The 16,109-nt window shown below is 34.0% G+C and overlaps 4 protein-coding genes across 4 annotated transcripts; all 4 read left to right on the top strand.

The window, feature by feature from the left end:
* Nucleotides 1-302: 302 nt before the first annotated feature.
* Nucleotides 303-3,554, top strand: T552_01386 (hypothetical protein; the record flags this gene model as incomplete). The annotated part of the gene is made up of 1 exon (XM_018369969.1): nucleotides 303-3,554. The coding sequence occupies one exon, from the start codon at nucleotides 303-305 to the stop codon at nucleotides 3,552-3,554; it is 3,252 nt and encodes a 1,083-aa protein (XP_018226627.1).
* A 1,138-nt stretch (nucleotides 3,555-4,692) lies between these two features.
* T552_01387 (hypothetical protein) lies at nucleotides 4,693-7,735 on the top strand (the record flags this gene model as incomplete). The annotated part of the gene is made up of 8 exons (XM_018369970.1): nucleotides 4,693-5,180; nucleotides 5,226-5,280; nucleotides 5,322-5,401; nucleotides 5,445-5,595; nucleotides 5,635-6,011; nucleotides 6,053-6,156; nucleotides 6,195-7,607; nucleotides 7,669-7,735. The coding sequence occupies exons 1-8, from the start codon at nucleotides 4,716-4,718 to the stop codon at nucleotides 7,733-7,735; spliced, it is 2,712 nt and encodes a 903-aa protein (XP_018226628.1). The 5' UTR covers nucleotides 4,693-4,715.
* Nucleotides 7,736-8,810: 1,075 nt separating this feature from the next.
* On the top strand, nucleotides 8,811-12,395 carry T552_01388 (hypothetical protein). Its single transcript, XM_018369971.1, has 3 exons — nucleotides 8,811-8,831; nucleotides 8,875-9,059; nucleotides 9,102-12,395. The coding sequence occupies exons 2-3, from the start codon at nucleotides 9,005-9,007 to the stop codon at nucleotides 12,347-12,349; spliced, it is 3,303 nt and encodes a 1,100-aa protein (XP_018226629.1). The 5' UTR covers nucleotides 8,811-8,831; nucleotides 8,875-9,004; the 3' UTR covers nucleotides 12,350-12,395.
* A 273-nt stretch (nucleotides 12,396-12,668) lies between these two features.
* Nucleotides 12,669-15,890, top strand: T552_01389 (hypothetical protein; the record flags this gene model as incomplete). Its single annotated transcript, XM_018369972.1, has 1 exon — nucleotides 12,669-15,890. The coding sequence occupies one exon, from the start codon at nucleotides 12,669-12,671 to the stop codon at nucleotides 15,888-15,890; it is 3,222 nt and encodes a 1,073-aa protein (XP_018226630.1).
* Between the last annotated feature and the right edge of the window lie 219 nt (nucleotides 15,891-16,109).

Below are 16,109 nucleotides of genomic sequence, written 5' to 3' on the forward strand. Positions count from 1 at the left end.
ATGAAAAAAATGTTAATAGAATGAAAATGTGCATATATCCATTGTTTATATATAATAGAAATGTAAATGAATGAAATGAAGTTTTAATTATTTTAACACAGAATCTTAGTTCGAAACTATGCTTTATTTGGTAAAGTTTAAGCTTATCTCAGAACTAGTGAGCTCTTATCGTAGAAAAGCTAATAAAATTTATGATTATGATAAGAACTCTAACTTGTAAAAAATCGTTTCAAAACAACTTTTCATTCACCTGCCTACATCCAACTTAGAAACAATGTTTAACTCCCCCCAAATAGGCGGCAATGGCACGGCCGGTTAAGAGGCAAGCACCACAAGGAGCACCAGCAGAGGAGATTAAGGAGGAACACCTTTTGGCTTTCATTCTGAAGAAGGAATATAAAGATGAAAATAAATGCAAAGGAGAACTCAAGAAATATTGTGAAGAGTTGGAGGAAATAGATGGTGGTTCCGATGTGAATAAAAAAGTTAAAGAAATTTGTGATAAAACAAAACGAGACGGAAAATGCAAAGACCTGAAAGACAAAGTTGAAGCAGAATTGGACACTTTTGAAGATGAACTTCAAGATGCATTGGCAGATATAAAAGATGAAAATTGTAAAAAATATGAAGAAAAATGTATACTTTTAGAAGAGACGGATTATAGTGTTGATATTAAGAATGGCTGTCCCAGTTTGAGGGAGAAATGTTACGAATTGAAGCGTAAAAAGGTGGCAGAGGAGCTTCTTTTGAGGGCGCTCGGAAAGGAAGCTAAAGAAAAAAACACATGTGAACTAAAGATGAAAACTGTTTGCCCAGTGTTAAGCCGAGAAAGCGACGAATTGATGTCTTTCTGCCTTAATCCGACTAAAACATGTGGAGAGCTGGGGAAAAAATTGGTTGAAGTTTGCAAACCTTTACAAACAAAATTGGAGAAAGATTTAGAGGAAAAGTGTCATGAAAGACTTGAGAAATGTCATTTTTACGGAGAAGCGTGTACTGGTGCGAAATGTAAGGATGATAAGGAGCAATGCGAGAAAAATGGAGTCATATATAAAGCGCCAGAATCTGATTCTAGTCCGGTCAAGCCGAAGCCGTCGTTGTTAAGAAGTATTGGGTTTGATGATGTGTATAAAAACGCGGAAAAACATGGGATTATTATTGGAAAATCAGGAGTGGATCTACCAAGGAAGTCAGGTACAAAATTTCTGCAAGATCTCTTGCTACTGTTGAGCAGAGATGAGAATAATAAGGATACAGTAAAAAAGTGCACTAAAGCGTTAGAAAAATGCAAAGATCCTAAGTATTTGGATCATAATTTTAAAGAGTTATGTAAAAATGAAACTACTAAAACCGAAAAATGCAAAGAATTACTAAATGTAGAAGAAAGATGTACGAAACTCAAATTAAATCTTCATGTGAAAGGGTTGTCTACAAAATATGATGATAAAGAATCAGAACTTTTATCGTGGGGAAAGCTTCCAACCTTTTTTATAAAAGGAGAGTGTGCAGAACTTGAGTCGGAATGTTTCTATTTAGAAAATGCGTGTAATAATAAGATTGATGAAGCATGTCAAAATGCAAGAGCAGCGTGCTATAAAAAGGGACAAGACAGGATGTTGAATACGTTGTTTCGAGAGGAGATGAAGGGAAAGCTTGCTAATATAAAATATTTTAACGATACTAAAAGTTGCAAAAAATCTGTGGCAGAAAAGTGTGCAGGACTTGATAAAAGATACTTTTCAAAATGTCTTTATCCTAAAGAACTATGTTATGCGCTTTCAGATGATATTTTTCTTCAATCAAAAGAGTTAGGTGTGCTTTTGGATGATCAGAGAGATTTTCCATTAGAAAAGGATTGTCTTGAATTGGGGGAGAAGTGTGATCAACTTAGTAGTGATTCATTATTGAATTTAGAAAAGTGTATAACATTGAAAAGACGCTGTGAATACTTTAAGGTTACAGAAAGATTTAGAAAAGTATTTTTAGAAAGAAAAGATCATTCATTATATAATGAGCAAAATTGTACGAAGGCGTTGCATGAGAAATGCCATCAATTATATAGGAGGAGAAAGAATTCATTTAGTGTTTCATGTGCTTTACCAGAAGAAACATGTAGTTATATGGTATTCCATACAAGTCAAGATTGTAGTAGTTTAAAAGTCAACATCAAGAATGAAAAAATTCTAGAAAAAATTGGAGCAAATGGAAATGAAGCAACACTCGAAGAACTCTGCACAACATGGGGCCGACATTGTCACCAACTTGTGGAGAATTGTCCAGATCAGTTGAAAAAAAAAGATGATAAAGATAATCATAACTGTGATGAACTCGAAAAAAAATGCAGTGAAACTTTTGAAAAGTTGAAAGCAAAGGATGATTTGACTCACCTGTTGAAAGGCAGTTTAAGCGAGGAAGAAAAATGTAAAGTAGCATTAGGAAAGAATTGCACTGAGTTGCAAAAGGATAATACATTCAAAATTCTGCTTACTAATTGTGAAGAGGGCACCAAGGGAACTGTTTGCAAAGAATTAGTTGAAAAACTAAAAAAGAGATGTCCTACTTTAAAAGACGGACTGAATAAAGCGAAAGATGAGTTGACAGAGAAGAAAAAAGAATACGATGAGCTCAAAAAGGCGGCAGAAGAATCTACGGAGAAAGCTAAGTTATTGCTATCAAAGTCTGGAAAAGTCGCAATGCCAAGTGGACAGGATAGCAATGGTTCTGGACCAGTACCAGCACCAGCAGGATCAGGATCAGGGTCGCCATCATCACCAGCAGTGCCACCACCACCAGGGTCACCACAAAATGGAACGCCAGGCACACCAGGTGGAGAAACAGGCGCATCAGGTGGAACACCAGGCACACCAGGCACACCAGGCGGAGCTCCAGGGACACCAGGTGGAATGATGAAGTATGCAAAACTTGGACTCGTTAAAAGAGCGTATGTAGACGGAGGTGTATCAGAAGCAGAGGTAAAAGCATTTGATGCAACGACAATAGCATTGGAATTGTATTTGGAATTGAAAGAAGAATGTAAAGCTTTACAACTAGATTGCGGTTTTAGAGAGGAATGTCAGGAATCTAAACAAGCTTGCGAAAAAATAGACGAGTTATGCGGAGGAATAAAACCATTAGAAATTAAGCCTCATCATACAGAGACGCAAAAAGAAATCTCAACCACTACGACGACCACTACAACGACCACTACGACGACTACTACCACGACTACTACCACGACTACTACGACAACCAAGCCGGGAAGTGGAGGAAAAGTAACAGAAGAGTGTACAATGATACAAACAACAGATACATGGGTGACAAGTACGTCATTGCATACGAGTACGATAACGAGTACATCGACGGTGACGTCCACAGTGACGTTGACCTCGATGCGCAAGTGCAAGCCTACCAAATGTACTACTGATTCAAGCAGAGAGACAGATAAAGGAGGAGAAGGAGAAGAAGATGTAAAACCGAATGAGGGAATGAAAATAAGAGTCCCTGATATGATTAAAATAATGTTATTGGGAGTGATTGTTATGGGGATGATGTAAAATGAATGAAAAAATGTTAATAGATTGAAAATGTGCATATATCCATTGTTTATATATAATAGAAATGTAAATGAATGAAATGAAAAATAAACTTTTAATTATTTTAACACACAATCTTAGTTCGAGACTATGCTTTATAAGGTAAAGTTTATGATTATGATAAGAATGAGTCTAAGTTTATCGTAGAAGAATAAGTGAGCTATATTGTTTATTTTTAAAAAGCTAGTAAACTTTATGATGAAAAAATTAACAAAATCTATTGCTTATCCTAAAAAACCAACAAAGTCTAAGTTTATTGCAAAAGAATTAATAAAATCTATTGTTTATCAAAAAAAAACTAATAAAATCTATTATTTATCAAAAAAAAAACTAATAAAATCAAAGATCATTATAAAAGAATTAATAAACTGTAAGTTTATTGAAAAAAAACAACTAAACTTTATGATTATCTTAAAAAAATTAATAAATTTGTTTATCGGAAATTAGTCCGTCGTTAGGGAGAGGCTAGTGGAGATTTGATAAGATAAGAGTAAATTGGAAGGAGTTTGATTGGAGATTAAAAGGATGGTTCAATTTAAAAGTATTTTAAAAGTATTTTTATTAAAAGTAACAAATTGGATAATGTTGAATTGATTTTTCATTAATTAGAACAAAAGACCAGAATTTAAAGATGTTTTTACTAAAAGTAAAATCAAATCAATTTTTATTTAAAAATAATAAATTAAAATGAAATTAAAAAAATTTTGTTAAAAACAGTAGATCATATCAAAATTTAAAGAGGGTTTTTATTTAAAATAAAAGATTGAATGAAATTGATTAGTAAAAACAAGAATAATCAATTAAATAAAATTCAATTGATTTTTTATTAATAAAAAGGAGAGAAAAAAATAGAGAAGGTTTTATTAAAGATAATAGATTAGATGAAAATAAATTGATCATTTATTAGTAAAAACAAGGGGACAGATTAGAGGGTCTTGTTGAAGATAGGGTTAGGATTAAGTGAGCTAAATTAATTTAATACTAGTTAAACTTTAAAAAAGTTAAGAATTTCTAATTAAAAAGTTAAGATAAATAGTTTTTTTTTAACATTTCATCATGATTTTTAAAATACTCATTACTTTTTTCTTATACTGGATCTATTTAGTTAGAGTAAGATGTGAAATGGTGCCAGTAGACTTTGAGAATAATGATTATTATCATTTTCATTTCTCAGAAGATGTTGATATTGAGGATTTTTCGAGGGCGTTAGGATTCAAATATCATGAGAAACTAGAATATCTGGATAACCAGCATATATTTTCTATAGAAAAGGGTGTTTTAGAAGACGAAATTAAAGAAAAAATTGAGAATTATTTTGGTTTAGAAAAAGGAAGAAATGCAATAAATGGGTTTAATAGCGACAAGCTTTTTTATTATGAGAAACAAAAGTTGGTCAAGCGAGAAAACAGGGGTGTGATAAGAGACGATATATATTTTGATAATGAAGGTCTTTATAATAGAAGAATTGTTAAGAATGTTGTAAAAGATTCGACGGGAGATCAGGCGGTAGATTTAAGAGAGAAGATAAAGAAAATTAAAGAAGAATTAAATATAAGTGACCCTTATTTTGATAAACAATGGTATTTGGTATAGTTTATTCTTTTTTTCATCAAAATTTGATTTTTTAATTAGTTCAATAAGGATAAAGCTGGTGTAGATATAAATGTTACAGGTGTATGGTTACAAGGTTTGATATTTGTGTTGTTGCTCGCCTTTTAATGATTTTAGGGATAAAGGGAAAAAATGTAACAGTTGCTATTGTAGATGATGGCTTAGATTATACTAACAAGGATTTGGCTCCAAATTATGTTTGAAAAACTATTATAAAATCACTATTTTAACTTTTTTCAGAATGCTAACGCTTCATATAATTTTGCTTCTAAAACTGGCGACCCAAAACCTGGACCTTCTGACACGCATGGTACTAAATGTGCAGGAGAAGTGGCAGGCGCCAGGAATGATTTTTGTGGGCTTGGTGTTGCATATGAATCTAATATTTCAGGTATTTTTCTTTAATTGGTACCAATCTAATATTGCTAAGGATTACGATTTATGCCTTCTGCTCGTTCGTCTTGGCTTGAAGGAGAAGCTCTTATTTACAAATATGATGTTAATCATATTTATTCTTGTAGCTGGGGACCTGCCGATACTGGGAATTTAACTCAAGATATTTTTTATACTACTTATTCTGCAATTATTAAAGGGATAAATCAAGGAAGGAATGGTCTTGGTTCTATATACGTTTTCGGGTCAGGAAATGGTGGATATTTTGATAATTGTAATTACGATGGATATGCAAATAGCCCATATACTATTACTATCGCTGCTATAGATGCAGAAGAAAAAAGATTCATATTTTCAGAGCCATGTCCTTGTATTTTAGCTTCTACGTATTCTGGCAAGCGTGGTGCATATATTGTAATCTTTTCTTTTTTTTTATAATAAATTGATCGTTTTAGTATACTACAGATGTTGGTACGACAGAATGCAGCATTAGACATACTGGAAGTTCTGCTTCTACACCTCTTGCTGCGGGTGTTATTGCTCTTCTTCTTTCAGCATGGTAAGAATATCATTAAAATTATTTGACTAAAAAATTAGTCCTAATCTTACATGGCGTGATGTTCAAGCTTTGATTGTGGAAACAGCTGTTCCATTTAATCCGAGTCATCCTGATTGGGATGATCTTCCTTCTGGACGTCGTTATAATAATTTTTTCGGTTATGGAAAACTAGATGCATATAGAATGGTCGAAAAAGCAAGAACATTTAAAACCTTAAATCCTCAGACAATGTTTTCAACTCAACTAATACCACTTAATAAGAAATTTTCTGAAAACGGTGGGCATATCACAAGCAGTTTTTATATTCATCGTGGATATCCTAAGCATTATAAATTTAAAAGTTTAGAGTATGTTGGTGTTTCATTTCATTATCACCACCAAAGAAGAGGTCATCTAGAGTTTAATATTACCAGTCCTTCTGGAGTTACTTCAGTATTAGCACATAGACGTAATCGTGATAAACATGGTGGCAGTATTCTTTGGACTTTTATGACTGTAAAGCATTGGTATTTTGTTTCATTTTGTAAAATAATAACTAATGATTTTAGGGGAGAATCCATTGTAGGTAATTGGACTATCGATGTTGAAGATAAAAAGGATGAGAATCTAGATGGTGGAGTTTTTGATTGGCAACTTCATTTTTTCGGGGAGTCTTGTGAATCAGAAGGCGTACCGCCTCCTTCATATCCTTTTCTATCTAGATATCCAACTACTACGCCTCCACCAGATCCAGATGCTACACCTTCTCCAGATCTGGATGCTAACCTTCAGCCAGATTCAAATGCTGACTCTCAACCTCAACCAGATGTTAAGCCTCTGCCTTCATTAGATATTGAGCCTCAACCTCCATCAGAACCAGATCCTAACCCTCCATCATATCCTAGCTCTCAGCAAGATCCAGATACTTCGCTTTCATCAAATCCAACTTCTACATCTTCATCAGAACCACCCCCGCCACCACCACCTCGGCCGGAACCACAACCACAACCAGAGACACAACCAGAGACACAACCACCACAACCACCACAACCACCACAACCACCACAATCAGAGACACAACCAGAGACACAACCAGAACCAGAACCAGAGCCAGAGCCAGAGCCACGACCAGAACCAGAACCAGAACCAGAACCAGAGCCACAACCACCACAATCAGTGCCACAACCACCACAACCAGAGACACAACCAGAGCCACAACCAGAGCCACCTGCATCTCCACCAAAACTACAACCGGAACAAAAACCAACATCAATAACTTCATCTACATCTACGACTTCATCTACATCTACGACTTCATCAAGCAAAACTAAAATATCAACCACTCGAAAAGCTTCATGTACTATAACAGTCTTTATAGGGCCATCTCCTACTGAGGGTGTTTCTACTGGATCAAGTGTTTCTCATCTTTCATTCTTCGAAAAAAGGCATTTGTTACTTCAAATGATATTATTGTTATTCTTTTTCTTATTTTTGGGTTACTCTTTTTAACCTATAGGATTTTTAAGAAAACAGACATCTCAGTGATAGACTTTCTATAATTGAGGCACTTAATGATGATTCTGATCCAAATATATCTTAAGAAATTGAAAAAGCTGCTATGTTGAAAAAAAACCGTTAATTCATTCAATATTAGTGATACTGCCGATTTTGATCTACATGAACAACGTACTCTTTATATTTTAATAATTAATTTTAATTCTATTTATGTATATATTTTTCTAATATATTTATGTATTATATTACTTCACCTATCATTCATCTTATGTTTTCTTATTCCAACTTTAATATTATATCTTAACATTAAAAATATAAAGTTAGAATTGCTTAAAAAAGTGTTTAATCAGTTAGCCTATCCTATTTTCTTGAACTATTTTTAAAGAATGCGCTCAAATGTATTATATTTATTAGTATATTTTATAGAGGTTTTTTTCTGATAAAAAAGGTGGTAATTATTGGATCATGGCCTTTTGGGTATATTTTAACTAATTGGGTATATTTTAACTAAATATGAACTTTATTTATAAAGTCCTAGTTATATGACAATTATTTATCTTGGAAGAGCAGAATTGAAGCTAATTCTTTATCAAGGAATCTTATCTAATGGTATTGCATCAGATGGAGAGATAACAACATAGAATAAAGGGATAAAAGAATCTGATAACCCTTTATTAATATCTTAAACATGGAAGAGATGTAGAAAATTATCAGAGATTTTCTGATGGTATTTTGGGTCTTTTATTAATCTAAGCTTTAGAAAGCAGTCAGAAAAAATAAGCTTTTCTGGAAAATTAAAGTAATATAAGAAAAAATAGAGAGAAGAATGTGTTTAATGAAACTAAAAGTGCATATCAAACATCATTAATCAAGTATTCTTTGATTAAAAATGAAGATCAAAAAAAGTATTGATTATAAATCAATATTGAAAACAATGCAATGATTAAAGAAAAAAATTAAGAATTAATTATTTGAATAAAGTTATAAATAAGAAAGATACTGGATTTAAGAATAATAATATAGTATTAAAAGTAGTAAAAGTTCGGAATGAATTAAAATAAATGTTAAAAGTCGGTAAATAAAATCTAATATATATATTATTTTATAAAAAACAATTGAATGGGATGAGAAGAAATATAGAAAAAAGCAAGAAAGATCATTTAAATTTATAATCAAGATTTGTAATGGTTTTTATTTTTATTAGTTTTTTCCTAATTTTTTTAGGGTTTATAGAAATCGTAAAATTTATCTTAAAACCTATTCATGAAGTAACTATCAAGCTTAATAAAGGACCCAATATAGGAGTATATTGTTAATATTTATGCTATATATTGGGATCCAGAAATAATATGAAATGCTTTTTTCCAAAATTAATAAAATTATAGTTCTAAGAATATTAATTTTAATTGGTGATTATATTTTGGATTATTTTTATTTTTAACTATTTATAGTTCCTACTTATGGCAATCAAAGCACACATTTGAAAGCCAGAGATTCTCAAGTAAGCGCAGCAAATACTCCGTTTAAGGATATTGTTGTTAAGGATGAAGAAATCCTTGCTTATATTTTGAGAGAAGATTATAAAGATAAATGCGAACTAAAGCTTGAGGAATATTGTAAAGAATTGAGGGATATAGATCAAGGATTAAATAAAGTTCATACTATAGTTAAAGAAATTTGTGATGATGAAAAACGAGACGGAAAATGCAAAGAACTGAAAGACAAAGTTAAAAAGGAATTGGAAACTTTTAAAGAGGAACTTGAAAAAGCATTGAAAGACATAAAAGATGAAAATTGTGAAAAATATGAAGAAAAATGTATACTTTTAGAAGAGACGAATCATGATGATATTAAGAAGAACTGTGTCCAGTTGAGGGAAGGATGTTACATATTCAAGCGTGAAAATGTGGCAGAGGAGCTCCTTTTGAGGGCGCTTGGAGGGAATGCCAAAGAAATGTTTGATTGTAAAACAACGATGGAAGATGTTTGCCCAGTGTTAATCCAAAAAAGCGACGAGTTGATGTCTTTTTGCCTTAATCCGAATAAAACGTGTGAAAATCTAAAAAAAAAAATGAAGGATATTTGCAAACCTATAGAAGAATTGAATGAGAATGAATTAGCAGAAAAGTGTTATGAAAGACTTGAGAAATGTCATTTTTACGGAGAAGCGTGTGCTGATGCAAAATGTCAGGTCTTTGAGGAGGAATGCAAGAAAAATAATATTACATATAAAGCGCCAGGATCCGATTCTAGTCCTGTCGAACCGAAGCCGTCGTTGTTGACAAGGATTGGGTTAGATGCTGTCTATAAAAAAGCTGAAAAAGATGGAATTTTTATTGGAAAACAAGGAGCAGATCTACCAAGGAGGTTTGGTGATTATTTTCTGCAAAGTCTCTTGCTACTGTTGAGTGAAGATGAGAATGATGCAAAAAAGAAATGCCCTAAAGCGTTAAGTAAATGTGATTATTTTGCCTACTTTGATGATAGTTTGAGTGAGTTATGCATAAGTAGAGCTACTAGAACCGAAAAATGCAAAGAATTACTAGATGTAAAAGAAAGATGTACAAAACTCAAAATAAATCTTTATCTGAAAGGATTGTCTACAGTGTTTAAAGATGAAGAATCAGAACTTTTATCGTGGGGACAGCTTTCGACATTATTTACAAAGGGAGAGTGTATAGAGCTTGAGTCGGAATGTTTCTATTTAAGAAAGGCGTGTAAAGATAATAAGATTGATCAAGCATGTAAAAATGTACGAGCAGCGTGCTATAAAATGGGACAAAATAGGATGTTGAATAGGTTCTTTCAAAAGGAACTAAAGGGGAAGCTTGGTGATTTAAGATTTAATAGTGAAAGTCTTAAAAAATGCCAAGAATATGTGGTAGAAAACTGTGCAAAACTTAAAGATAAAAGATACCTTCCAAAATGTCTTTACCCTAAAGAACTATGTTATGCGGTTTCAGATAATATTGTTGTTCAATCAAGAGAGTTAGGTGTGCTTTTGGATGGTCAGAGAGATTCTCCATTAGAAAAACATTGTCTTGAGTTGGGGGAGAAGTGTGATGAACTTGATAGGGATTCATATTTGAATTCTGGAAAGTGTGCAACATTGAAAAGACGCTGTGAATTCTTTAACGTTACAAAGAGATTTAGAAAAGAATTTTTAAAAAGAAAAGATGATTCGTTAATGACTCAGGATAACTGTACGAAGGCGTTGCATGAGAAATGTGAAGCTTTGTCTAAGAGGGGAAAGAATCCATTTAAGGTTTCATGTGCTTTGCCAGGAGAAACATGTAAATATATGGTACACCATACAAGACAAGATTGTTTTTATTTAAGTGCCAACATGGAAAATGAAGAAATTCTAGAAGGAATTGGAAAAGCAAATGAAACCTTGGTTGAAAAACTCTGCACAACATGGGGCCCATATTGTCACCAATTTATGGAGAATTGTCCAAGTACTTTGAAAAAAAATAAAATTAACCAAGGTTATAATTGTGAAGAACTCGATGAAAAATGCAGGGATACTTTTAAAAAGTTGGAATTGGAGGAGGAGCTGAGTCATCTGTTGAAAGGCAGTTTAAGCAACGGTGATCAATGTAAAGAAGCATTGAAGAAGCGTTGCACTGAGTTGGAAAAGAATAAAACGTTCAATGATCTGCTTGGCGATTGTGAAGAGGGTGCCAAGGGAGATATTTGCAAAAAATTAGTTGATAAACTACAGAAGAGATGTCCTACTTTAAAAACCGAACTGAAGAAAGCAGAAAAGGAGTTGAAGGTCAAGAAGGATGAATACGATAAGGTCAAAAAGGCGGCAGAAGATTCTACGGAGACAGCTAAATTATTGCTATCAAGGCCTAAACAAGACAAACCGCCAAATGCGCAGAATGGCAGTGATTCTACACTAGTACCACCACCACAACAAGCACCAGCAGGGTCATCAGGATCAGGGTCACTACCAGCACCAGGGCCATCAATTGATGGAAAGGCAGACATGCCAGGTGGAGCATCAGGTACACCAAGTGGAATCCAAGACGCAGCAGATGGAACGACGAACAATGCAAAACTTGGACTCGTTAAAAGAGCATATGTAGATGGAGAAGTATCAGAAGCAGAGGTAAAAGCATTTGATGCAACGACGATAGCATTGGAATTGTATTTGGAATTGAAAGAGGGATGCAAAGCTTTACAACTAGATTGCGGTTTTAAAGAGGATTGTAAGGGTCTTGAAGTTTGCGAAGAAATAGACAAGTTATGCAAAGAAATAAAACCATTAGAAATTAAGCCTCATCATACAGAGACAATAATAAAAGAACCCATGACAGTTACGATGACGGAAACAAAGACCATTGACAAGGCTGATGGGAAGACCGGTACGAAGACTATTACGATAGCCGAGTCAGTAGGTGGAGGAAAAGTAACAGAACAGTGTACATTAGTGCGGACGACAGATATATGGGTGACGAGTACGTCATTGCATACGAGCACCGTGACAAGTACGCCTACTGTGACGTCTACAGTGACGTTGACGTCGATGCGCAAGTGCAAGCCTACCAAATGTACCACCGATTCAAGCAAAGAGACAGATAAAGGAGAAGATGAAGAAGAAGAAGTGAAACCGAATGATGGGATGAAAATAAGAGTTCCTGATATGATTAAAATAATGTTGTTGGGAGTGATTGTTATGGGGATGATGTAAAATGAATGAAAAAATGTTAATAGAATGAAAATGTGCATATATCCATTGTTTATATATAATAGAAATGTAAATGAATGAATGAATTGAAAAATAAAGTTTTAATCATTTTAGTCCGATATTTTAATTAATAATTTAGCTTTATCGGGTAAAGTTTACTCTTATCTCAGAACTAGTGAGCTCTTATCGTAGAAAAGCTAATAAAATTTATGATTATGATAACAACTCTAACTTGTAAAAAATCGTTTCAAAACAACTTTTCACTCACTTCCCTACATCCAACTTAGAAACCATCCACTTAACTCCCACCAAATAGGTGGCAATGGCACGGCCGGTTAAGAGGCAAGCACAAGTAGTACAAGTAGCACAAGATGAGATTAAGGAGGAACACCTTTTGGCTTTCATTGTGAAGGACAAACATGATGATGAGAATGAATGCAAAAAAAGGCTCGAGGAATATTGTAAAGAGTTGAAGAAAGCAGATGAGAATTTCAGTGTGAATGAGAAAGTTAAAGGACTTTGTGATGATAAAAAACGAGACGAAAAATGCAAAGAACTGAAAAAAAAAGTTAAAGATGAATTGGGAACTTTTGATACGGATCTTGAAGCATCGGTAGATGACATAGAAGATGAAGGAGTTTGTAAAAAACATGAAGAAAAATGTATACTTTTAGAGGAAGCAGACCCAAATAGTCTTAAGGAGAACTGTGTCAAGTTGAGGGAAGGATGTTACGAATTGAAGCGTAAAAAGGTGGCAGAGGAGCTCCTTTTGAGGGCGCTCGGAAAGGAAGCTAAAGAAGAAGTTAAATGTCAAGCAGAGATGAAAAAGGTTTGCCCAGTGTTAAGCCGAGAAAGCGACGAATTGATGTTTTTGTGCCTTGATTCGGATGGAACGTGTCAAGCGCTGAAAAAAAAATCAGAAGAAGTTTGCCAGCTTTTAAAAGAAAAGCTTAAAGATGGCGAATTAAAGGAAAAATGTCATGAAAGACTTGAGAAATGTCATTTTTACGGAGAAGCGTGTGATAAAACAAAATGTGATGAGGATAAGGATCAATGCGAGAAAAAAGAAATCACATATAAAGCGCCAGAATCTGATTCTAGTCCTGTCAAGCCGAAGACGTCGTTGTTGAGAAGTATTGGGTTGGATGATGTGTATAAAAGAGCTGAAAAAGAAGGAATTATTATTGGAAAATCAGGAGTGGATCTACCAAGAAAGTCAGGTACAAAATTTCTGCAAGATCTCTTGCTAGTGTTGAGCAGAAATGAGAATGATAAGGATGCGGGGAAGAAATGCACCGAAGCGTTAAAAAAATGCAAAGATCCTAAGTATTTGGATCATAATTTGGAAGAGTTATGCGATAAAAATGATAACGACAAATGCAAAAAAATACTAGATGTAAAAGAAAGATGTACAAATCTCAAATTAAAACTTTATCTCAAAGGGTTGTCTACAAAATATGATGATAAAGAATCAGAACTTTTATCGTGGGGAAAGCTTCCAACCTTTTTTATAAAAGGAGAGTGTGCAGAACTTGAGTCGGAATGTTTCTATTTAGAAAAGGCGTGTAATAATAAGATTGATGAAGCATGTCAAAATGCAAGAGCAGCGTGCTATAAAAAGGGACAAGACAGGATGTTGAATAAGTTCTTTCAAAAGGAATTGAGGGGAAAGCTTGGTCTTGTAAGATATCGTAGCGATCCTAAAGAATGCAAAAAATATGTGGTAGAAAACTGTACAAAACTTAAAGAAGATAAAAGATACCTTTCAAAATGTCTTTATCCTAAAGAACTATGTTATGGGCTTTCAAATGATATTTTTCTTCAATCCAAAGAGTTAAGTTTGCTTTTAGATGATCAGAGAGATTTTCCATTTGAAAAGGATTGTGTTGAATTGAAGGAGAAGTGTGATGAACTTGGTAGTGATTCATTATTGAATTTAGAAAAGTGTATAACATTGAAAAGACGCTGTGAATACTTTAAGGTTACAGAGGGATTTAGAAACGTATTTTTAGAAAAAAAGGATGATTCGTTAATGACTCAGGAAAACTGTACAAAGGCATTGCATGAGAAATGTAATGCTTTATCTAGGAGGAGAAAGAATTCATTTAGTGTTTCATGTGCTTTACCAGAAGAAACATGTAGTTATATGGTATTCCACACAAGTCAAGATTGTAAATATTTAAAAGAAAACATCAAGAATGGAGGAATTGTAGGAAAAATTGGGGGAGCAAATGGAAATGAAGCAACACTCGAAGAACTCTGCACAACATGGGGCCAACATTGTCACCAACTTGTGGAGAATTGTCCAGATCAGTTGAAAAAAGAGAATGGCAATAATCATAACTGTGATGAACTCGATGAAAAATGCAGTGATACCTTTAAAAGGTTGAAATTAGAGGAGGAGCTGACTCATCTGTTGAAAGGCAGTTTAAAGAAGGATGATCAATGTACAGAAGCATTAGGAAAGAATTGCACTGACTTGCAAAAGAATGAAACATTCAAAATTCTGCTTAGTGATTGTGAAAAAGATAAGCAAAATGTTTGCACAAAATTAGTTAAAAAAGTACAAGAGAGATGTCCTACTTTAAAAGCTGATCTGGATAAAGCGAAAGATGAGTTGACAAAGATGAAGAATGAGTACGAAAAGGCAAAAGAGGAGGCAGAAAAATCTACAAATAAAGCTAGCTTATTGCTATCAAAGTCTGGAAAAGCCGCAATGCCAAGTGGACAGGATAGCAATGGCTCTGTACCAGCACCACCAGCAGAGCCAGCACCAGGGACACTACCACCACCACCATCAACTGACGGAACGGTAAACACGCCAGCTGGAGGATCAGGGACATCCGCTGGAGGATCAGGCACACCAAGTAGTGGAACGACAGACTCTGCAAAACTTGGACTCGTTAAAAGAGCGTATGTAGAAGGAGGAGTATCAGAAGTAGAGGTAAAAGCATTTGATGCAACGACGGTAGCATTGGAATTGTATTTGGAATTGAAAGAGGAATGCAATGCTTTAGAACTAGATTGCGGTTTTAAAGAGGATTGTTCAGATCTTCAAGTTTGCGGAGAAATAGACACGTTATGCGGAGGAATAAAACCATTAGAAATTAAGCCTCATCATACAGAGACAATAACAAATAAGGTGACGGAAACGAAGACGGAAACAAAGACAGAAACAAAGACTGATGACAAGGCTGATGAGAAGACCGGTACGAAAACTGTTACAGAAACCAAGACAATAGGTGGAGGAAAAGTAACAGAAGAGTGTACAATGATACAAACAACAGATACATGGGTAACACGTACATCATTGCATACGAGTACGACAACGAGTACGTCAACGGTGACGTCGACAGTGACGTTGACGTCGATGCGCAAGTGCAAGCCTACCAAATGTACTACTGATTCAAGCAGAGAGACAGATAAAGGAGAAGAAGGAAAAGAAGGAGAAGAAGATGTAAAACCGAATGATGGGATGAAAATAAGAGTCCCTGATATGATTAAAATAATATTGTTGGGAGTGATTGTTATGGGGATGATGTAAATGAATGAAAAAAATGTTAATAGATTGAAAATGTGCATATATCCATTGTTTATATATAATAGAAATCTAAATGAATGAAATGAAGTTTTAATTATTTTAACACACCATCTTAGTTCGAAACTATGCTTTATCGGGTAAAGTTTAAGCTTATCGAAGAACTAAAGTTTATGATAAGAAGATGTTTAAATTTGTTGTAAAAGCACTTGAATGAATGGATTA

This window comes from Pneumocystis carinii (genome assembly GCF_001477545.1).
Source record: "Pneumocystis carinii B80 chromosome Unknown supercont1.5, whole genome shotgun sequence".
NCBI lineage: Eukaryota > Fungi > Ascomycota > Pneumocystomycetes > Pneumocystales > Pneumocystaceae > Pneumocystis > Pneumocystis carinii.